At 35.2% G+C, this 24,803-nt stretch overlaps 1 protein-coding gene across 9 annotated transcripts in view; it reads left to right on the top strand.

Moving 5' to 3' along the window:
- The window catches only part of CCSER2 (coiled-coil serine rich protein 2), a 71,591-nt gene that overhangs the window by 24,123 nt on the left and 22,665 nt on the right, over positions 1 to 24,803 (top strand). For all 9 annotated transcript variants that reach the window (XM_051617206.1, XM_051617207.1, XM_051617205.1 and 6 more), the window contains exons 4-6: positions 11,730 to 11,820; positions 14,909 to 15,071; positions 15,708 to 15,903. In XM_051617206.1, the coding sequence (XP_051473166.1) occupies positions 11,730 to 11,820; positions 14,909 to 15,071; positions 15,708 to 15,903 (450 nt within the window). The remainder of the gene's footprint in view (positions 1 to 11,729; positions 11,821 to 14,908; positions 15,072 to 15,707; positions 15,904 to 24,803) is intronic.

Genomic DNA, 24,803 nt, shown 5'->3' with positions numbered 1-24,803 from the left:
CTTGTGATGCAAAAAGATTTATTGGAAATACATTATCTTGGTGAGCTGCCATTTCTGCTTAGGATGTCTGTGTGAAAGAACTTTGTCTTACTCTGTTTCCTGAAGTGGTTCAATCTTCCTCCTCAGAAAAACAGTGACTTTGGGCTTGGAATGTAATACACGTCAGCCTTGAAAGGTGTTTCTCATTGGCTTGCATCTGTGCACCATGTATCTGAAGCTAGTGTTGCTGGTAACTTCTACTTAAGCTGATAAGGTTAAGTTCCACACTCTTTTGTCCTAATGTCTTCAAGCTGTGTTTCATATCTGACAAAAATTTTGCTGACTTAAGCATTAACTTGTAACATAATAGGTTTTGATAGGTTAATATAATTTCTTTCATTTTTACAATATTACAAGAACAGAAATCTCTGGCATTTGTTTTTCAAATACTCAGTTTCTAAAAAAAACCCTTAAGTCTATAAATTCATATTTGGAGAAAACATTAGATTGCTTGTTTCTGATTTCAAAGCCTCAAAAGTCTGTGTCAACTTTTGGATTTAGTCTTCATTATGATCAAATACTATTTGTGGACATTAAATTGGTGGGAGTCCATCACTGATTAATGTGTCCACAGTTACAGTTTTAGTAGAAAAATGTGCAACTGCAATGTAAAACTCAGTCTATTATTACTTAATACAGAACTAAGAGTACAAACTTGTTTCTGTATATTCTGTTAGCAAGGTTCCTCAACTATTCTTTCAGCAGTTTGCTTGCAGACAGTTTTCAGCTTATGGCAGAGAAAGGACATATCTTGAAACTCACAACTGTGATTTCAGAGGTAAAGACTTCAGAGGGGAAATAGTCACTGCCTACCCTCCCACTGCCGCTCTACTCTTCATCTTCAGAGCTGAGCTATTACAGCAATGGGAGTGAGAAATTGAATTCCTTAATGAGATGGCATCTCTGTCTTATGTGATGTACATGTCCCTGCTGTCAAATATTATTAAGAGGTTGTATGACTGTATTACAGAGCACAAACCTCTTGTGATGTTGCTTTGAGAGACATGATGTTTTGTGAACACACTTTTATGGCAAATTACCTTTTTTTCCTTGGGGATGGGAAAGCATATATGCCTTTGAGAGCTGCTTGATTCAGAACTGACACGGTAAATCCCATGCTGCTTTGACTGGTAAAACAAAGTAAGGGAACTTCAAGGGCTTCATATGTGGTAGCTGGTAATGACAGCTTTGAATTTGTGTGGTGGAGAGAGAGCAGCAGTTGATTTGTTGTATGAAATATGAGAATATTGGGAGAAATCAGCACTTTTTATTTCATAAACTTGTAAGTAATTTTTTCTGTATGAGTTGTTAACTGCATATTACATTTTAATGTGAGCTTATAGCTATTCCTTTTCATTTTTTTCTTTATTCTGCCAAGTAACATAATTTTTCAGTAACTGAAGGACTTCAGAATAACTCTAGTATACTTTATCTAACTCTATTGCTAAATTTTTAAGTCTCACATATTTTCCTTACTCCTAGGAAATTTTCAAACCATAATGAGTGGGTGAACATGTTCCTAGAGAGAAGTTGAGATATTTTTCAAAGCTATTAATGTAAACAAGAAAAACCAGAAAAAAAACATAAATTGGAGGCATACATCTAACCCATATACATGGTTTTCTGAATGTTTTACAGATTACTTGATTAAAAACCTAGATGGGCAGACAGTTTCCTTTTACTTTTCCTTTTCACCTCATATTGTGTCCTAATAAGTTATGGGAACACTGGTGATTAATCTTTTTCCAAATTGTTTTCTGTTGAAATGCATAAGAAGTTGAGGGGAGGAGCAATGTGTTGTACACGTTGGGATCAATTGTTTTTGCAGTACACACATCTTTGGTCCCTGTGAGTGAAATGCACACACCCGGTTTCAGTCTGACTGTCCCCATGGTTTTAAATAGGGGATGCACTTTAACTCCTTTTCACAAACGCATTCAGGCCATCTTGCTACCAACTGCCATCTGATATCACCTTGTAGCTCTAATTGTCACCCTCCTTGAGAGTGGCAATTTGTCAAAGCACCACTTTTCCACGTGTGAGGTGATTCTGAGTAAACAGCATTTCAGTGTTTTCTTGTTCTTGGTACACAGTGTTGAAGTGCATCAGGGCAATGTAGTGAGAATATATTGTGACAGTGCAAGTAAGTGACGAGGCTTCCTGTGTTGGTGGCAATTCATTTAGATTCTGGTCAAAACAATTACTCAAAAATAGCTAGAAGGTCTTTGAGGTTTATTTGTTTTCAATTAGAAGTAAATGTATTAAGCTGACTGTATAAGAACAGAACACATTAATGCTGTATAACAAGTTGTATCCAGATGACACTAAAAATCTAGCTAGGGTATAATTAAAAATTACTGTATGGAGGAAACTTAATTTATTTTACTTGTAGCAGCCCTGCCCTTGGTGTTCCTCTGAATTTTGAGATTATGGTTTGGTTTCATTCTCAGCTGGGAGTTACTTGAAGCCTGAGGTGGCTGATACAGTTTTTCAATTATCATTGGATTTCAAAATTAAAATAGCTCAGTTTCAGTATTTCATGTGTTAATTGTTTTTTCAAATGGTGATGCCTGTGCCTAGAGGAAGTTGTAAAACCAAACTGAAACACATTTGGGGAGCTGAAGGAGATTGTTTGGTTTGTCTTTACAGATGGCTAGAAATGAGCAGATCTGTCATCCAAGACGTTTGGTAGCCTAGAAGTCATGAGGAAGTAAATTGCTTAAATTGTAGTTTCTCCTGGTTCTCGAGGACTTCCCCTCCCTATTTTTCTGTGAGCTGAACCTCACACTATGAATACAAGTGCAAGTCAGTGGAGCAAGAGTCATTCTAAATTATTTTTGCCAATTAAGGGTATCCATAGCAATTACAAATAGCTTTATAATGTAAAATGCTCCATTATTTGTAGGTAAACTTAAAAGTAATGCTGAAGTTTTATTATCAGAAGCCTTTTCTGAAAAAAGACTGAAAGTGATGAGTAGGAAGGGCAGCTTTGCCTTGTCTTGTGCTGCTTCTATGTTACTACTTATGCTTACTGCTGATGACTTTCTCTTATTGTGCTCTATAGTAAAGAAAAAACTTTCTGCTTAAAAGCATCTGCCTGTTTAAAAAAAAAATAATTACAAAATACTCTTTAATTTTGTGGGAATTCAGCAGGAAGTTGGGCAGAATTGCTTCCCCCCTGTTATTGTCTTATTTTGTAGGTTCATTACCAGAGGCTAGATGGCAGTCAAGGAAAAGTTTTTTTTGTGGCTCTGGCATTGAACTTGTGATGCCTGTTTGGAAAGTGCTGCTGTTTATGAATTAGTGAAGTTTCAACAGAATGGTTAATATTTCTGGCTTTCTTCTTTCTCTCCCTTCATCATGCTATTGATTTTTAGATATGTTACACAGCCTGACATCTGTTTAAAAATAACATGAAATACTAAGCAGTAAGCATAGCTGCTTCTTGAGAAAACATGTGTAATAACTTAACCTAACAATTATTTGATATCTACTTGCAATAAGCCATGATAAACAATACAATGCCTCTGTAAAAATGTTCTACAGAATAATGAATCTTTATTTAAGACTGTTATAGCAAATAGTTAAACATAAAATGTCTTGGACTTTGTTCTGGAAGTTCTTGTATTTGTTGTCACATCAGCCCTCCTTTACATGAGCAAAACAATGAAATACTTGTTTGGATGTTGTGCTTAATTATATTTAATGTGGCTTGTAATATACAGCATTTGAAATAGTGCTCTTACTGTGGCAGTTTGGTATCCTGCAGAGTTCTATCCTTTCTTTCCCTGTGTGGTTTCCTCTGTTATTCCGATGTTGTTTACAGTGGGTTTTTCTCTTCAGCCCTATAGTATGTGCCTTCCTGGCTGCCCTCTGTGAAAGAAGTCTTATCTTCTGTCTCTGTTGTCTGCCTTCACTTAACAGTTCTGGTCAGTTCTTATTTAACCTTACCTTCTTGTATTCCTGTTTCTTTCTTTATCTCTTCTTCATCTGGGTGCTGTCAAATGCTGAAAATAGCATTGAAAAAGACTCTGGAAGTCTTTCTGTCTTCTCTCAGCTTTGAATCATATTTGACTTACTTTGCAGTTGTCCTTAAGCTGCCCTCCAGATGAATGATTTACCCAGTCCTTCAGTGGTTGTTTTTAAAAACTGCTTCCTTTTTTTCATTCTTCAAGTACCACAAATGATACTTTGTTAATTTCTGTGTTATCCTCAAACTTTTCACTTTAAGTTTTTTGGGCAGATTCTTCCTTAGTTCTCTTCCTTTACTCATGCTTATGTTCTGCTTGTTGAACTTTTTTCTGTGGTCAGTTTTTTATCCTTTTCTTTCCATTCACTGCCTTTTTAATGGAAAATCCAAAATCTTTAACTTGGCAGAAGAGATGCAGCAAATGCAACTGCACAGTAAACTAGTGTGAAAACACAGTGGAATTTCATGCATCTAAATCTACTAGTTTTTCTGAGAATATACACATCTAGGTTTTAATAACAAAAGAATGAAAAAAGAAACAGCACTTTTTTAGTATAGCATAAGACTTATAGACTTACCACACACTGAAACTAGAGATGTTAATCACGTTCAGATGTAAAACAGGACCGTTTCTTCTCATTTCAAATATGGAAGTGTAGAGGATCTCATAAACACGGTATAATTTTGTTGTTCTTTCAAAACTGGGCCAACACACTGCAGTGATCCCTGCTTTCAGTCAGGTGAATGACCTTGTGTAGATGGTGAAAGACATTATGTTTTGAAATTACAGGTACGTGATGATTGTAGTGTTCAAATGTCATGCCAGAGGAGACATAACTACTAATGAGAAAGTAATAGTATGCTTTGTCTGGGATACTCTGATGCCTTAATACTTTTTTTTTTCATGTTACCTGCAGGTAGCAGAGAATCAATATGAGGTACTAATATAATGTTTTAAAATACTGTTCTTTATCTTAATGTAAGATTTATGGGTGTTTCTGCCATACTGGCAGGACTATTCATGTTTGTTTTTTTTTTTAAGTAAAAATATTTTGATATATTGTTGCATGTAATGAAAATGTAATCTAAGAAAAGCTGTTGTATTATAACTAAAAGAAGTCTAGTGTATATTTTTTTTCCAATGATGCTGCTTGTCAACAAGAATTCAAGTTGTGGAGGAATGATTGCAAACGCTTCAGTTCTCCTTTAAGTTTTTTTGAGTATTTGCCCATCTGATGCATCACAGATACATCTTTCAGTTCAGACAAAAAATGCACACTGGCAAGGTTCAGTTTGAGAGTAGGTATTTTTTGATGTTCTAAGGAGACATACCCAGGTTTCTCCTCACAAAAATAATTTGAAAGCTATTTGTTATTTTGTGATTGTTGTTTTTGTTGTCCAGAACACGGCATCTTATGAATTAAACATCTATTTGATGATTTTGTAATCTTCATGCTCTTCTGAATACTTTTCCCCAGTAAATCCTTGAAGCTAGGGGTCTTGCAGCAGGCCTCCTATTCAGCCTTATTCTTGCTGCTTCTTAAAACAATAGGGCTTTACTGTGCAGTTCGGTTGTTCAGATGTGTATCAAGGCTGTATTGTGATGTTTTTCTTGGCTTCAGAAATGATAATGTAGAAGAAGCTTTGTTTAGTCTGTAATTCTTAAGCCTGTTGGAATTGAGGAAATTTTTGACAAAAGCTACCATGTCTGTTCAGCTATCTTATCTACATTTTTGTGAATAACATGATCACAAAAAGACCTTTGCCTTTTTGTTGCTAAGTGATAGGATGGGGAAATCATGAAAATGAGTTTGTTGCAATAAAAAGTACAACTAGTGGTACAATACCCTACCATAGCCCTGTTCTAAAGAGTCGTCTTGAGCATTAAAAGGGTGTGTTGGATTAGCCCTTGGTACAAGGACTGTTCTGTTCTTCTGATGCTGCAAGCATGAAGACTGCCACTGCTGTGTGAATCAGCTAAATAACTGACTTCAATCTATCAGTTACTTACATTGGACTAGAAACTGAGCTTTCTGTTTCAGTGTCAATGCCTACTTCCTTTGCTGTTTCAAGGGGCTTCCCCACTGCTCCCCAGGAGGACCTACTTTTGATTACTCTCTTCTCCTGAGTGATATTAGGCAAAATCAGTATTGCTAAATTTGTAGTGATACATTCATTGCCATAGCATCAGAGTTGGATTAAACACAGCATTGTTCCTTCATTGTCGTGCTGCCATAGATACCAAAAGTTGTATCTAAATAAGGTCTTTTCAGTAGTAGAAAAAGGGTGAAGGTGACATCTGCCCAGAATGTTTGGCTGTTGTTTTTCTTGTTGTGGAATGTCACAAGCACATATGTCTGCTTTAAATGATTTAGTAACTTTGACAACTGCTTTTCTAAATTTAGAGAAGTATGTTGCAATACAGAGATGCTAGTTTTTCTAAGACTCAGGGTCTTTTTCCTGTAAAATTATATTTTTAAAATGTTATAATTATAGTAATTACCCAAAAGACCTATAAAAGTAAGATATTTTTGAGTTTCTTATAGTATTCTATTCAGCGGGCTTTTTATTTACCCTTTTTTAATTTATACTTTTTAGGGTCATTTAAATATAATTCTCTAAGCCACTTATTAAATTGTTCTGATGCATTAATTAGTTTTTCAGTAGCTCCTGAATGTGTTTTTTGTACCTAATTTTGACCCAAGCTGGGATGTCAGTTTCGGAGAACTGGAGGGAAGTTTTGGTGTCAAGCTTTCTTCTAGTATGTGGTCTTTAAAAAACTTATTATTTATTTTATTTAAAAATAAAAAACTGAAGATAAAAATGTGCGTGGACAAATAACTCTGCTTCCTCTTTCAGCAGTTTCTGAAAAACTGTTTACTCTTACTGAAAACCTGAAATCAGCTCGAGGTAGATGTAGAAAAATTGAGCTCAAATTTGACCACAAAGACTAACAGTGTCAAAAATAAGTAAGGAATCTTCAATGGAAGTCCTAAAGTAACCTTGATTTTATATCAGTCATTTCTGGTACTAGCTGTAATGTTTTCATCAAAGGAATACACCATGCTATTGTAAGAATAACTAAACAAAAGTCTGCAGTCTGAGTCTAACCTATTGATGATTTGTTTTTTACAGAGAGATAAAGGTAACTGAATAAATGGAATATGCCATAATGTGCTGTGATTCAGCTAAGTGACCTGTAATTACTGTTGTGTTCTTTGAGTAAACAACTTTGAAAATACGTGCTGGAGATAGCCTGGCATGTTTGCCTTTTGTAATATTCAACCAGTTTTAATGGAAAAGTTTTGTACTAAGTTAGATTACCTTCATGTCAGATAAAAGTTCTAGAAATGCATTGCCAGTAACCTGGGAAATTATTATGTGAATAATATCAAAACTAGGCATGGCAGAAAGGTATTTATGCACTGGTGGTGTAGAGGATGTAATATCTTGCTGTAAAATAAGAAGTGTAGTCATCCTAAATCCTGTCAAATTTTGAGCAGATATACATAGTTTCTGTAGTTTCACTTTTCTCCCCAAAGTGGTGATATCCATCCCTTTAATGTTTTTGTTGTTCAAAGCTTTTAGAGAGTTGTAATAGTTTGTATTAAATTATCTATGTGCAAATGCTCTTGTATGGTTGTCTTTGAGATGAAAAAAATTGTGCATGTAGCCTTAAAAAAATCAGGAAGTAATGCAAATCAGACTGTAAAAACTTGTATGTTTATTCAGTTAAGTAATCACTATGGGAAACATTTTTAAATTGAATGTGAGCTTTTGCTTCCATTTTCCACTGGCTTTGGAAGTGCATAATTGTTATTGGAAGCAAGACCTAACTCAACTAATCACTAACAAAAGTAATTATAGTTATTTACCTTTAACAGCTTACTTTCTAAAGGTAGAACAAAAGAATGAGAGTTCAGATCTTCACTTGTGGAAAAATGTAAAACATTGTTCCTAATATTCACCAACAGTTCACGACTACCTCAATGCAATTGCTTTCCAAGCAGAACAGCATAGCTTGGGTGAAAAGAATGGTATTGAATTGGTGATTTGTCCTCAGGCTCTTCTCAGTTCTGTGAACAGTCTCCAAATTATTTGGTTGAGGGTTGCATATCTGGAATTGCTCTGTATTTCTGCACTAACCTCAAGGCCTGACTTCTTCCTTTACTTTTTTTTTTTTTATTTCAGTGTAATATGCATTGTGTCATAAGCTTTCCCTGGTCCACATCTTTTGCATTTAATAAAGGGGAAATCCAGACATCTGTCCTCATCCTAATTTGGGCACATTTTAATTTATTTTGATTTACATGATATACTTAGCTCAAGAAATGGGCAACCTGAGAATCAGGCCTCTTGCCTAGGTCCAACTGTGAAGCTAAATTGAACTTAAGTTAATGGACTGAAAAATACTGTTCTTCAGTGGAAGAGAGCTTATGATGTATGTAGCATGAGGAATTTTTAGAAACTGAGCTTTTTATATTAAACTGGTATTTTGCTATTCCAGTTCATTATGATGGATACGGATCTGTGTTGAACTTTAAACTTGTTCAGCTTCAGCAAAAGTAGCTGCCCTACAGTACTCCAGTTGTTAAAGCACTGGTCTTGAGAAGTTAGTTTTGTTATGCCTCTTGAGAAAGATTCTGAACACTCTGCATCTAACAGATTAGGCAAAAAACCCAGGCTGTTGTAGGTTGGGGTTCTCAGTTTATTCAGTTTTTATACCAGTTAGTCATAGATCATCTGTTTCTCATTTAATTATTTTCCTGTTCTGTTGCTGCAAGAAAACAAAGCATGGCTGCCTTTGTGCAGTTGAAGACTTTTCTGAAGACAGAGCCTGGGGACAGCACTGAACTTTGACTTGGGATTTCATAGTCCCAAACTCAAGCTTTTTCTAGGCTGTACCATCTTGAAAATCTAGAGCTAAATAAGCCTTGTGAAATTACATGCTTCTTTTAATACATGTTACTCTTTTCAACTATACAAATACATTTTTCTCTTATTGTAACTTTTAATAATTACTGCAACATGTAGTGTTCTGTAGGGTTGTAGTTGATGCACCTTTAAAGAATTTTTTTTCTTGTTCTCATTGAGTTTGTTGCCCAGAATCTCTTAATGATGATAATTGCTGTTAAGCACATATTATTAACAATGTTAATGCCATGTACTGTATAATGTACTTTAGTTTATTACACAGTAGAAAGAATAACAATGGAGGCCTATAAATATGGGATCTGTAAGCACTAATGTGTTGATGAAACCTGCACTTTATCTTGCAGCTATTTCATGGTGACATTGCTGACGTCTACTTTTATATTATCTTTCTCAAGTAGATAGCATTAGGTAATACTTAAATTCAAAATGAGTTAACATGTGGCCCAGCTATTGCAAAGACTTCACAGGCACATTTGTCTGTTCCAGTATGGAGTTGACTGAGTGTGGTGCAGGAATGTATAATTAGGGAAACATAATTAAATAGGCTGTTGACAAAAAAGTATGTTTGGCATCTCAAATGCTGACCTCCTCTGACATTGTTCTGAAGTTCTCATACAAAGATAGTAAAGGGGTTTATCTAGATTTATTAGTTAACAGTCTGACATACTATGTTTTTATATTGTGCTTTTTTAATGCTTTTGCACAGCAGTGACAAATGTTTTCAACTTTCTGATGTATTTGTGGCCACTGTTGGCAATTTATTTGTTATGCTTATTAAGGTACCCCCAGTAGAAGAAGAAAATGCTTGTCCATACTAATTTGAAAGAACAAAGCATGATATAGAAATAATTCATCAACTAACAAACCAAACCTGCATCTCAAGCACACCTGGATTTTGCAGAATCATTTTATAAACACGTTAGTTAAAAATCTTATAGTTCCTGAAAAAATGTAAATTAATGGAAACAAAAAATGAGTATACACAGGCAGTTTCTTCTACTGAACGTTAAATCCACATTTCCTTTAAATGGCTTCAATTTCTCTGTGAAAGTGTTTCTGTAGTTGTTTTTGTTGTTATTCACAATGCCCTGAACCTACTTTCACACTGTTATTTTTTTCTATTTCTCCTGGAACTACTTAGAATACTGTATGTAAACAAAATTATTCTGGGAGGACTTTGAAATACAAAAAAAGCAGGTGGTTCTGTCTCAAGTATTCCATCTTTCCTTTGTATTGCTTCTGTTTTACAAAGTGCATCTTAACTATTTTCATCTCATACCCTCCCTCCTAAGTCAATAAATAACTTCCCCTGCAGAAATATAGAATGTTCAATGTTCTGTGTTAAGAGGAAAAAAAAAAATATCTTAAAATACACTTAGGTTCTTCTACCATTTGTAATCAAATATACCAGTCCTTTGTGAGCAGTATCAGAAGATGGCTGAAAAACAAATGGAGGAACAGTTTAGACGGATTCCTATTAATGTTCTTCCTCTTCACCTATGATATCTGGCAAAGTAATTCTAACAAATGGTAGCCCCCAAAGGCATAGATTTACAAGTGAATATTGTTATGCAGGATATTAATAGACTGTAGGCAAGTATTCCTTTAAGTATTTGCTTATTGCTTTATTATCCACTGAGAAATAATTAGTGAAACACTTATTTTGCTTAATTTTTGGTGATTTTTTTCAATATTGGTCCTATGAATCATCTTTAGGAGTTGCTGTTAAACCTAAGAAAAATCTGCATTCCTGCTCTTAGAAAAGAGGCAGAGGTGAAATGTCTGAGTCTGATCTTGGGCCTTAAAACTATGGCTTTTATTTGTGGGATAAGGGAAAACAGTGCCCAAGTGTTAAAACTGTATAACCAGTAGCCGTTCCCTTAGACCTATTTTGTGTTTTTATCACTTGTTAATAAGCTTGGCTTTCTGTGAATAATGAAGTAAAATGGAGTCTGGGTTCTCTAATCAAGTACTGCACTTTTTTGCCTGACATGGCTTTTCAGTGACGTGATGCTTGCAGCAGCATCTGGCTGTTCAATAGTTTGGATATTCTACAACCTTGACCTCTTTGAGTTTTTCCTGTAGTTGGAATTCTTAAACAAAGAGGGAATGGTCTGTCTTTTTAGCACTGACTTGACTTACCCACACAACAGTTGTTTTTTGAATATACCTGACTGACTATATGGAATATTTATAATCCTATTTAGTGCTAGCACCTTGATTTTATTTTTCTTATACTGTTAGCTTGCTAGTTGCTTTAGAAACAGTTTTATGTGAACTATGATCTTAAAAGTTGAAAGGCAGCAGAGCTTAGTGCTGATAATCTGGCCCAAAAAGCCAAGGTCATCTAGGTTTCCAAAACCCCTTTTCCTTTTCAATGATGTTATGAACTTTTGGTCAGTGTGCAAAGAAAGCCAAAATAAGGTGATTTAATATCTTCTCTTCATAAAGTTTTTCTTTAAGTGAGAAAAATAACTTAATTTTGAAATGTTTCTAATTGAGGAGCAGGCAGAATATTAATGAATAGAGAAATCTTCAGACTGTTCTGTGGACATCAGGCAGAAAAATGTTTTGCTTCATCTTTTTTTTTATCTAGCACTGTTATTGTATTGTTCATAAAGATGATCATGAGCAAGGTTGATCTTGGCCTCTAAGGAGAGGAGGCTGGTGACAACATTGGGTGTATAGAATACAAATGGAACAAAGCTTTGAAATAAACTTTTTGTGACAGTAGGTAAATGAAGTATCATGACAGCAGCTCTATACTACATTTTCTTTCTTGCAGGATATCTTGAATAATCTTGATTCATGTGATCTTGAGGATGATGATCTCATGCTTGATGTGGACCTACCTGAGGACCCACCTCATGATAAGGGTTAGTAAATTAGCCAAGCAATCTTATTGTGAAACTGCATTACAGGCTTAAAGAGATTTTTGAGTTGTGGTGTTCTGACTTTTGCATTTGAAGAATTTTCAATTTAGACTTTTACTGCCTTTTATAAAAATGCAGCCTTGTTGCACAGTTTCTTCAAATTATTTTAGTAGAATAAATTTTTAACTCAAAGTTACTCCTTCAGCTAATTGTTGGGACAACATTTTTTCAACTTTGGTGAATGATAATAGAATTATTTTTGAGGTCATTATTTGTTTTCTTCTATAAAATGGCAGTATTTCCTAATACATTTTATACAGTTCAGGTTAACAGAGGCCTTAAGGTTTAAGATGTGTTTTTTCGAGAAGTCTTTTATGCACTCTTGTTGTCAGTGAGAATGCTGGCAAATATGTCACAGGCGGAGGATTGTGGTATCTATATGCCACTAAAATAACACAGATCCAGACTAGAATGAACTAGGCAAGGCAAATGATTGCCACCACATTTTCTCAAATCCTGGACTAGAAGAGCTTGGGGCATTTACTTTTGGTCAGTTTTGAACTACTCATAGGAATTGTCACTGTCATGTGAAGATGGATATTAGCTTTACCTCGAAGTTCAGTGGGAGTCAGCTAACATGTGGAGCAGTGTGGTGTCCCACCCTGTACCAAAAGGCACTGAAAGAAAAAAGGCTTATCTTGTTTGGTGTCCTGGTTAGCTGCCTGCTTGAATACTGGGGAAACTGAGTTTCTTTCAGAGTTCCATCAGTGCTCTGGGGGAAGACTTCAGTGTGTATGCAAGATATGAAGCCAAATTAGCAGTAAATAAACACATGTTGATCCATCTCCTGCAGTGGTGGCACAACACGTTTCAAGTGTGCACATATCAAGTGTAGTACTCAATCTTTTACACCTCAGACTAAGTTTTCCAGCATACTTGTGTGAAAGCTGCTTACTAATGTTAGTCCTAGTATTCAAATTTTCAGCCCAGATAAGTGTACAATTCTTTAATTTTCCAGAATGAATGACAATCCAAGCTTAGGTGATTTCTGACAGTACTAGTGGTTATGCGCATAGATATTCTTTCAATAATGGTAATTTTAATCCTGTTGGAAAAATTAAGAAACATTTCTACAGGGTAGATCAATTTCTCATAAAATGAGAATAAAATGTTCTCATAAAATGTTTATAAAACGTGCACTGACTGTATCAGTAATTCTGTTTTAAATTATTCACTTGAAAACTGTTAAAAATGCATGCATTTAAGATGAATGTTTGCTACCCAAAAAAAGTTTGTTTACCATTTAATCTAGACACAAATGAAATATGATTTTAATTCACTGCTCTCTTAATTGCATTGCTACAAACCTACTCAGACTTCTACAGCTAAGCATCAATAAAGTTTGTGCAGCTGGAATATGTTTTGTGGCTACAACAATCTGTGTAAGCTGCTGGTTCAGGAGGAGAGACTTGTTGTTTGAGATCAATATTAGCTAATTACTATTATTATTGACTTTTTTTTAAGTTGGGTTTCCGTATTAAGTGGGCATAAACAGGGTCTCTTGTATAATTGCTTCTTATCTTGAAACCCCTGAATTTTTAGCAAAGAGGATCTGAATAGCAGTATTCAAAATTCACCTCCAGGCTTTCCATTAAATAATTATGACCACCTGAAAAAGCAAAGTTTGTTAATCCTAACTTCTCTGTACTTAGTGTCTCAATTTCATTTTCCAAAGCTGAAAATTATAATAATAAAATTACTTACAAAGTTATTGAGGGCTTATTTTGAATAGGCTCCCTTGAATTTTCATGTATTTTGAGCTGTAGAAGGATGTTTCTAAAGGAAATCTGCTGTTACTTTGGGTAAACAACTTTGTTTTCTTACCTGCTTCTTTGGTTATTGAACTAGGTGTTAACTGAATTGTAGAGATGAACATTTGTTATAATGATATTTAACAGCACTTTTTGCCAACACTCTATTTGTAATTGTGTGGCTTCTCTGACACCAACCTCTTAAGACTTTCTAGGTCTACAGAAACTCCTTGTTTCATTCTGGAGTCTGGGATACCGCTTGGACACTATTTATAGAAACAGTTCTAGCTCAACAAGTATGCAGTGAGTGAGGATGGCAGTTTTAAATCACAGGGTGAAACTGGGCTCCCTTCCCAACAGCACGCAGGCTGGGAGCTGAGCAGGAAGGAAGGCCTGTTTATGAGCGTCTTATGCGCAACTATGTCTGAGTAGGCAGCTGAATAAAACAGTGTTCTCTCGTGTAAAGTTATTCTCCTAGAAAAGGACTGACAATGTGAGGAAAAACTCCTTGGGTAAGTGAAGGAGAAAATGCGATGGCAGAGTAACAGTTCATGACTTCTTTTTGCTGTGTCTCACTGCACGGGTAGCACTTGTTTTGGCTCTGTTTCTTGTGGTTTACAAGCTGTTGCCAAATATAGCTTTTGTTCCCGTCAGGAGTTTGTGGAATTTGCTGCTTCGCTTTGGGGAAGTTAGTGTTTTAAGGAGATTGTTTTGGTTGTTTTAAATCATTCTTGTTGTCCAGGTAAATAAAGATTCAAGGTCTTTCAAGCTGATAAACAAATGAGATTAATTAGATGAGATATATATGTATTTTAAGTAATGAAACTCTTCTCTTTTGAAACTAAGTACTGGCCTTTTTCTGAAATGTCGTCTTTCTGTATTCGTGTAATGTTTGAACTTTTAAAGGCCTGAAGATCCTGTCACTAAGGAAAACAGGAAAATGTTACTTACAGATTTTATTTTTCTCTTGCCCATAGCCTTGTTGGCTCCAAATGATTTTTTTCTACTTAAATCCAAAATACTTATAAGACTAAATTCTGTAATTGTTTTCTACAGGCTACTATTGTTCTTTTAACAGTTTATATCCTAGTAGAAATGTGCCATCACTTCAGAAGTCTGCTTGGCAGTCCTAAAATGCTTTTGGTTTTTTTAAAATCAGTTTAAAAACCCCCCAGATTTTACACTGCATTTGTTACCAGCATGTTGCAAATATTTTATTTACAAGGACTTAGGAACAAATTTTATTTTTTTTTTTAACTTTTACTTTATGCTCTCTGTAGAGGAATGTGAAAATATGAGCCGTTATGATAGACAAGACAGAAATGCTAGGCAACATCAGGAAGGTTTCTGGAAAAGACCACCACAACAGCGGTGGAATACACAGGATCACTATCATCTTGGCCACACTGATCACTATATCCATGGTAAAAATGACTTGAACAGGTAAAGGACTTGTCTCTTTTCTCCCAAGCAATTGAAATACCGGGATGAGAAATGTCTTTTGGCACAGAAGGGTCTCAAGGGACACTGCGTACATGATATTTTCAGAATAGTTGTATGTCTATAAATAGTGTGTCTGGGTGGGAGCATCACTGAGATTTATAATTACTTCTTTTCAAAATTTTTGTTTCTGTCACGGTTTTAAATAAAAAAAAAAAGTTGCTTGTGTTTATGTGATACTACGAAGCCTGGATTAAGTTACCATATATGTTCCATGGAAGAACATTACACTGTCTTCTTATTTGCAGTTTGTAAGTGTGGACAGCTTTTTACTTATTGATTTGTTTTAAAATTCTATGTAAACATATAGTTCTTGGAAGCTGGCTTGAATGGCAGTTTATAGAAATCCTGATGAACAAACTGTTTTTTGGGTACTGTGAGAGGTGTACGCATGTGGGAAGGAAAGCCCAGCATTTAAGTGAAATGGGATTGACATTTCCTAATGTATTTTATTTACTGCTGTATGCCACGGTGTGTTAATATAACCCATGTTACAGAACACTTCATTTTTTTACTAACTGCTTTCTAGCTCTAGTTTTGTCATCACTGTGTTTTTATTTTTTAATTATTCTTTTAAAGGGGATCGAAATACCTAGAATCTCCTGTTGGTCACTTGGAAAGCTATGGAGCACCGAATTTTTATCAGGCTCCTAGACAGCTGGTGGGTTTAGCAGAGAACACTGTGATGCTGGATGAAATGACACTTCGGCACATGGTCCAGGACTGCACAGCTGTAAAAACTCAGTTATTGAAGCTGAAGAGATTATTGCACCAGGTGAGCTGTTTAAATGGAACAAAAGCAGTAAAGTATTTTGGAGAGTGAGCTTAAGTGGGCTAGTGTTCTGTTTGGCCTTATTAGGCTGTTATAATTTCCTTTATACATTGAATTACAGTGTTCAAGAAAGTGTGCACTTTTTATTGCTCTGTAAAGTAGTACTTTTTTCTGATACTTCAGCACTTTGCAAAAAATATTAAATACTGTTATTCTGCTTCTCTGAGGAAATAATGCTAGATTAAAAAACACCTCAGTGGATGTGAAGAAAATATTTTATTTAGTAAGATTCTAAAAAGCTGAGATTAAAAAAATAAAACTAAATTAAAATATAAAAATTGATTCCATTGATCAAACTTGCATTCAGCGAGTCAGTTGTAATAGCTCTTAAGCCTTTGTTTTCCTTCTTTTCTGTGTGTTTTGACAAAAAGCTTAGCAAATCCTACTGGGTCATTTCTATTGGAATTGCTCAAATGCTGGATGACTTCAGCAGTAGTATGGCATTTCAGCTTCAAAAATTCCTTTGCTACCTTAAAAAGAAAAATTCCTTGAGACTTTCTTTGGAGACATATACAGATTAGCATTGAAAAGTATCTGTGTGGTGTTCTGTAGGTTTACTGCTGTTTTTTTTCCTCACACAATAATGTGGAAATAAGTTTGTGCCCTGAAAGTAAGATACTAAAACAAAACACAGCAAAACAAAAAGCAAATCAGCCTTGAAGCTAATTCAGGGGTATGACTCTGCCTTTTAGAAATGTGAGCGTTTGCTTCCTATGGTAATTGAGAATACTGGAGATGTTTTTCCACTGATGAAATCAAAAGTATCATTCTAACTAAAATAATGTAGTGTCAGAGAGGGAAGCCTAGTGCCTGGGTAGTGAACTGCAAAAGCTGTGCCTCCCAATGGGCTCAAGCATCTAATTATTACATGACATAGCAGAGAATGCTTATCCAGAGCCTTTAATGCCTTTTAACACAAGGACAATTAAACAACTAGATAGATGGTTGTGCATGTGTAGATCATTGTGTAAAGGCATGCGTGTTACAGCCAAATAGTGTGTGGCCTTGCAGAATACTCTATTTTAAATCTTGACCTGGTTTATAAGAGCCAGACTTCTCTAAAACGTTCTAGAACACAAACCTTGCCTCAAGTAGCTCAGTTTAAGTTTTTCTTAAAAAACTTAAACTCTCAGAAGAAAGCTACTCCTACAAATGTCTGTTCTTCAAAATTTGCTGCTTCTCTTGCCAAAAAATTGACCACCTCTGCCTCACTCCTTGTAATGTAGGGTTGTGTAATAACAAGTATTACTCTTCCCTTCAAACTTGGTCATGCACACTTCTATGTATTTTTCTGACCTCACCTCCCCATTTTGACTCACTGCTTCCAAAACTCGTCACTAGACTTCTGAACATTTAATCTTACAGCCCTGTGTATTGTCCAGCCTTTTAATCAAACAATATGAATAGCAATGTAAATGTAAATTAACCTGCTACAGAGGGGATAACTTTAGATCCTTACTACCATTATTTACTGAACAATCAGAGTAAGACTCTATCTTTTTATATATATATATATATATACACACACACACATCTTTTTGTTATTTTTAAGGGTTAAACCTTTCCTGAAAATATTGAGCTTTATACTGACAAGTGAGTAAAAATATTGCAGGTCTTTTTTTTTTTTTGTCTTTTTTTTTTTCTCTCTCATTGTAAAGAACAGAAATACAAATTTGAGAACAACTACATGAACTTTGTCTGAACACTAAATTAGAACTTGGTCTCATTCTGGGTCATATGAAAGGCCTCTTCTTTCAAAACATTAAAAAGCAAGATACAAACTTGGCTCCTTTCAACCACTGTCTTTAGTAAAGGAAGCAGAAGTTCTTGTATTTGCTTCACCTATATTATATATTTAAATATACAAGTGTTACCTTTTTCCAGTTATGACTTTTGGCAGTATTATTTGGATAGATAGAAATAGAGCTGTAGTCAGGTTTTAGGCATGAGGTCTTCTGGGAACAGTTGTAGAAAGATAGTAAGATACAGTAATTAAAGTCCATTTCATACAATTATCTTACTTTAGAGTGATTACTGTAAAGCAGAGCATATAATGAATGTATACCTAGCAGATTCCTAGGGAGGCTTAATGTGCTCTATTGGAGTCATTGCTGTGACTGTAGCTCACATCACCATATATAAATTACCTTGAATATTACTGGTAACATAGCTGCAACAGCATGAGTTGGGTGTTGGGTTCCCAGTTCTGCTTGGAAAAATAAGTAGTTATTTGAGCAGTCTAGCCTTTTCTGAACTCTGTGTGACCAGGATAACAGTGCCAGCAGTACACGGGTTGTCTGCTTACTCCTTGCATGCTGCCATCATGCAGAGTTTTTTAACATTTTCCCTGTAGTAAGTATAACCTTCTCTGATCTTGCAATGATCTTATAGCAGCTTACATGGAATGAAAATTGTAGGTGGTTCTTGCGCTACATGCAGTTATAATTATTTACAAGGAGATGTGGAGCTACTTGTGAATCTTCTCACTTAATGCTTAACCAGAGCACTAACTTTGCCTTGTAAGAAGAAAAAGCTCTGAAGTCTTAGCTCTAGTAATAGCTGACATCTAAATGTTAATGCTTCTTAAACGTTGACTAAGGTACTTCATTTGCATGCTTAGTAGTAAATAAGTTTTCTTCTGATCTTAAATTCCTTCCTCCTCCTCAGTTAATTTCTTAAACTTGTTGCTTTAAGTTGAGGCTACAGAGCTAATGTGTTAGAACATCCTTATTTAAATAAGAATTGTGATATTTCTGATGCCTGAGAGCCTTTGATCTAGGCAAGGATTGACCATCCTCTGTAGTAACTTCCTCTGAAGTCTGGCAGCAGTGATTTGCAGCCACCCTGTCTTATCTCAGATAAGCACTTACTGATACTTTAGGGAGGACTGAAACATGAAGCAGTTCAAAGAACTGTGAGATCTGTGAAGACCTTTTTTCTCTGGGGGAAGCAAGTTTTATTAAAAATGTTTCTCTTCAACTTACCTGGAAAATAAGTTCTTATTTTTCAAGCCCAGATCTTCAGTGAAACTTTTCAGATATGACTAGCCCACTTGCATGAAGGGGAATGAATGAAAAAATGGAGTCTGTAGTGCTAAACTGTGAAATGCACCAATGTATTTTTGCTGAAGCTAGAGATTAGTAAGTCACCTGAGTATCTTTGAAGTATGTATTCATTGTACTGTTTTATTATTGTATCTGATGAGATCTGCAGAGTTGCTTATCTTTGTTGTAAGAAGCCTGAAGACAAAGAAGAAACAGATTAGTTAATGAAATACTAAGATTTCTTTGTGTCATGTGTTAAGTTTTATAAATTGCACCTATTTTTTCTCTCTCCACCACAAAATAGTTCACCTCAGTGACTTAGCTGTGCTTGAAAGAAATAGAACCAAAGAAATCACCAAAGAATAGCAAATGAAATTGACAAAATTTCAAGTTTAAGCATTTGGTTAGCTGTTGGACTCTCACTGTGTTTGACAGTGGGCAATGGAAACTGTATGACACTGATTTTTAGTGATATTTGAATGAAACTACACTCAAGGTGCCAAGTTGTCAGCAGGTGAATAGCACCTGCTTTCATAAACCTTGATAAACTTTAGAAGTGTTTCTTCAGCACTTTTCAGCTTCTTAGTGAAGTGCAGATGCTGGAACTTTTAAAGAATTCTCAAGGTGAAATTATTAGCATACTATTAATAGTATATTATTTTAAAATCCTGTGTTTTGAAAGGCAGCTTATGCTGTTTGGGAACTGTGTGATAATTGCTGAAAATGCCTTTGGTTCTAAAAGGTTAATTTTTGTAATAGAAGGATTTAAAATATTTTAGTAAAATTAAAGCAACTATTGTTTTAAGCTTTGAGCTTATCTTCCTCTGAGGCAGTATAGGAGATTTTTTCTGAGGGAGAATAATATCCTTCATCTCATCTATTATAGAAGTTCTACAATTTTTCTTTATTTTATGTGTGCTTTTAACTAAAACCTGCAATTAATATCACCTAAAGAAAGCAAAGGGAAAGGAGAAGAAGGAAAGTATAGGCAGTGAGAAAAATTGCACAGTCAGTCTGCTGTATACAAGGGGCTCGTTTATAATGCTGAAATACATTCCCTGGACTATTATGATGTATTTAGTCACAGAGCTTGACTTTATGGTTGTGGGGTTTTTATTTATTTTTAAAATAGAGGCACATAAAATAAAACATTTAACTACTGAGAGGACAGGAGCAAATACAAATAAATGTGGCGTTTTTGAGCTGATGAACTGTTTATCAGCAAAAAAACTGCAATGCTCAAAGCCCAACAATCTATAGTAGGTAAGCTGCTGCTGTGTATAATCAGCACAGTAGGTTAGAAAGAAAATGAGATTTCTTTTTTAGGCTGTTCTTGACTAAACACTTCTATTTCACAGAGATTATTATTTATTAAGAAGTGTCACTAAATAAAAATTAATATTTAGTGCTCTGTTTACCAAAAAACAGTAAGTCACTTCTTTGGGAATTTATAAGGTTAAAGGTTTCACACTTGTAAAATATTAGCATGAGAGCATGTTAAGTACAGGCACTCAAAAATACAGGTTTCAATCTGTGGTTGTTTGTATTTGAATGAGTTGGGGTTGTACCTGTGACAGCCATGATAGAGGGTTATTCCCATAACCTTTAGCTCATGTCCTTGAGATGGATTAAAAATTACATATGCAGACCTGAGAATGCAATAAAGTGCTGCAGTTTAGACTGTAACATATGGGAGTGGGTATGTAAAAATATTTGACAGGTGGAAGATTGTCTGGAGAAACAAGGTGTCTGACAGTGTTAATACTCAGCAAAGCAAGGACTGTCATCTATTTTACCTATATGTACACTTAAAAATTCTAACTCTCACTGACTTTATCCTGAAACAATAAAATAAACTTGTAGAAAATTGAGATGGTGTTTTCTCAGCAGATATCCTTTGAAAAGGAATATGAAGTTGAAATAATCCTCAGCATGAAATCAGAACTTGTCATGGCTGTAAAGCTTCAGACATTTTTCTGCATTTGGTGTTTAGGTACTATGCTGATAATACTATAAAATGTTAGAGGGGAGGTGACTTACACTTGTCTTTAAAAAGTTACTATAAAGGTTTTGCCTGTGTAACCTTTAAGTTTTTGAGTATTCTAAAAGTGTTTGATGGGTATTTGTGTGTGGATTTATTTTTTCCACTACCTGTTACCTTTATGTAGCTACTAGTCAATATAGGATGGTTTTCTGAGTCTTGCTGAGGTATTTTTTAATGGTTTCTGACTCCAGGTTTCCTGTAATTTTCTATCTTGAAGCATGTGATTACCTCAGTTTATTACATAGAGGCCACTCAGAACTGGCTAAAAGTTGAATTATATTCTGTTGACTTATGTCCAGAAAAATCTTTCCAGTAAATGTAAATGAGTTGAAAGTAATTGCAGACAGCAATTTCTTAAATGAGTATGATCTTCATTAAACATTGCATGCAAGTTTATATATATGAATTTATATCAGGTTAAAAAGAAAATAAATTTATAACTGAAGACTGTCTCTCCATAGCTAATTAAATGTGAATGTCTGCAACATCAGTCCTCTGTCAGTTCACACGCTGCAGGTTATTTTCCTGCCTAAACTGAAAATAACTATACCAGGGTTGCCAGGATGTAAGAAGTTTGAGTTGCAGTGTTTTGAATTTAAGAAGAAGTTAAACATTAACAACAACTATTTTTACCGTCTAATGCTGCTGTTTTTCAAAAGCAATCTTCTCCTGAGGAAATGGGTTGTGCTTTTTTTTGCTACTTATGTTTAGAAGTAGAACTTCTTTGTCGATGTATTTGATAAGCATTTGTTTTCTATATGCCTCATGAGCTGCCCTCGGTTCTTGTGTTTGCAAACATCTTTTACATTTGGCAGAAATGAGGCTTTTGTTGCACCTGTATGATCAATAACGTATTCTACTGCTGTAAACATGTTAGGTAAAAAACAAGAGGTAATAGCTTTTTATATTGCCTGTAACAGTTTGAAGATACCTTTAGAAAGTCTACTGTAATTTTACCTGAAGGTTAAAATTAGTATAAGTTCTCGCCAAGTTTCTGAAATGTGATTATATTTTAGCATATAATTTCTAGACCACCAAAATAGCATGTGCATATAACCACTTGCATTTGTTTTGCTAATTTATAGGGGGTTTTGCCAATCTAATATCTTTCTTGTACATTGATAGCCTTACTCTGCTTCACCAATCTCACTTCAGCAAAACAATGAAGAAGAAAGAAAAAGCAAAACAAAACAAGTTTCACAGATGAATCCTAGCAAGTGTTCACAATGGTTGGTTAAGTTCCTGCTGATAGTGTTAGAACTGAATTATTTTTTAGTTGCCCTGTGTTCATTATATGTATTAGGATAATTAAGACAGTGGCAAGGAAATTGATGCAGATGAACTTGCTTTGCTAGTCAGGTGTAACATGGGGCTGGAGAACTTCATTTAAATCACCAGTGAATATGCGACATATTAACCTTCTTTGCAATTAGGTCTTAATCTGCTGTTGTAGAATGTTTTATTGCTTCATTTAAATGCATTCTAATGTGAACTAAAAGATACACTAGAGGTATCAGTGATACAGCTTTTAAAAGCCTGCAAGCTACTTTTGATTGAAGTACTTTGGCTTGGTTTTTTTTTCCGTTCCCATGATTGCTCCTTCACAATTACAGCTGTGACTGTCTGATGTACCTTTTCTTCTGAGCATGTGTATTTGTTTGAATACACATTTAAAATAACAAATGTTGATGAAATCTGTTTTCTGCAGTATATAAATTAAAATATAATACAAAATATATAATCTGTTAATCTGTAAATGATTCTATTATTTTAATCGCTGCTCAGTTTCCTCTACCACTTCAGAAATGCTTTGGATTAAATAGTGTTTGTTTCTGTATGGTATTATTGTGCAAATTATTTTTAAAACACTCGATTGGAACTCGTTCATAGCATAGGCTGTAAACTGCTGCTTCATCAGCCTGTCACTTGCTGGCTTTCTGCCCAGAAGGAACAACCAGCCACTTGTGAAGTGAATACAACTGTGTGTTAAGCAGGGTAAGCTGAAGGATTTGCTGTGTTGAGGAGTCAGAAGCCTTGAAATTCAACTGCTCTCACTATCATAGTCTTTAAAAAATAAAAATAAAAAAACCCAAGAAGTAAAAATAACCCAAACGAACAAGTAAACACCACCAAAAAACTGCAAGATATACGATTACATCTTAGTGATGGCAATTAATTTAACTGTCTGTAGTATGGCAAAAGCAATTTGGAATTGTATGACAGTTCTTAGTATTTTTATATTTTAATTCTGGTAATGGTTGTGCATATTTTGGCTGCAACTAGTTGGTGACTATAGGAAGAAGTTAAAACTTAATTATTAGAAGTTAGTTTTTTTTTTTTTTCATCTGGACAATCTTGATGTTTCTCTGCAGTTCAGTTAAAAATTTGTGAGCCATATTTCTTATGGATTAAAAAAAAAAGATGCTTCATGGACATAACATAAATAGTTGTATTGTGAGTTTTTCCCTTAATTGATCCTTAGCATTTGAGCTGTGGTTTGACTCCCATGAATTTAGGGACTTGCTGGTTCAGCCTCAGCAGTTTCAAGACAGACAGGTTTTAGGGAGTTGCTGCTCTTATATTCTACAAGTCATTGGATCAAGAAACTCCCCTTTAAGAACCCTAAAAATAAAGTAGAATACTGTAAGATAGAAGTTTATTTTATTTTTCTTCTTTAAGAAGGTAGCATGGATGAGATGGACAGAAAAGGGTGTTTGTGGAATCTTTTTACACCCAGTAAATGGAGGTTATGATCTCTCATGTCCATAAAATAACAGCACTGTAGTTGTACTGTAGTTTTGTTTCACACTGAGATTGGACTACAATTGCGCACACTGAGATTGTGCTACAAACCTGAGAACGTGTCATGAGAATATACTGCCAGTGTGTCAGTCTGTGCCTTGACACTGTCACCTAATGGAACCTCTTCAGGGCTGAGCCCTGAGATTTGAGGTACTGCAGAGAAGGGCTGTGTGTGTTTTTGTCATGAGAGTGACAAAAGTGGTTCAGGGCATATCCAGGCAATCATCTTTTGGCATCTTTGGTTATTTCTGTTTCTACTTGGTGTGCATAATTTCAGAATTTATGGCTGTCATGCTGGGGGAAAGAATACTTTTCTGTGGTTCCAGTTTTTATAATTGATGTTTTGTTCTGATGGCCGTGAATTAATTTTGTATTAGTTGTCCCAGAAGCAAATGTTGCTTTAGTAGTTAAGAATTCATGGCTGAATTCAGGGCTGAAATATTCTGCCTGTATATTTTGATATTGCTCAGACAGATTCTTTGAATGGATACTGAAGAAAACGAAGCTTTAAAAATCACATAGTATCACCATTCCCTCCTGATACAACACATCTGAACACAATGGGCAGTTTTTACCAGATTTTTGTGCAAAATCAATGCACTTTGGCATAGCTGCAGCTGTTTCTTCAACTTTGTGAGGAGTGGGAGGCTGTTCATGGCCCTTATTTGGGTACTGTGCAATGTGCTGCATCAAGGGAGGCTTTCCTATCTGGGAGAAAAGGAGAATGCACAGAGGTAGTGGACATTATAACAGGTTCTGGAGACAGGTGATATGTGTCCATCCTTCAAAGCAAGTTTGCGAGGGAGTTCTTTCAGGAAATAGTTTTGAGGATATGAACTGCTGCTGTGTCTAGGTAGGGACTGAAGGCAATAGCTGCCACCTACTTAATGCTGTGTCTTTTCACTCTTGACCAAGTGAGCTAGGCAAGAGAGTCTTCCAGCTTCTTGCACTTC

Source organism: Apus apus, chromosome 4 (genome assembly GCF_020740795.1).
Source record: "Apus apus isolate bApuApu2 chromosome 4, bApuApu2.pri.cur, whole genome shotgun sequence".
NCBI lineage: Eukaryota > Metazoa > Chordata > Aves > Apodiformes > Apodidae > Apus > Apus apus.
This window is presented reverse-complemented; position numbering and strand designations above follow the sequence as displayed.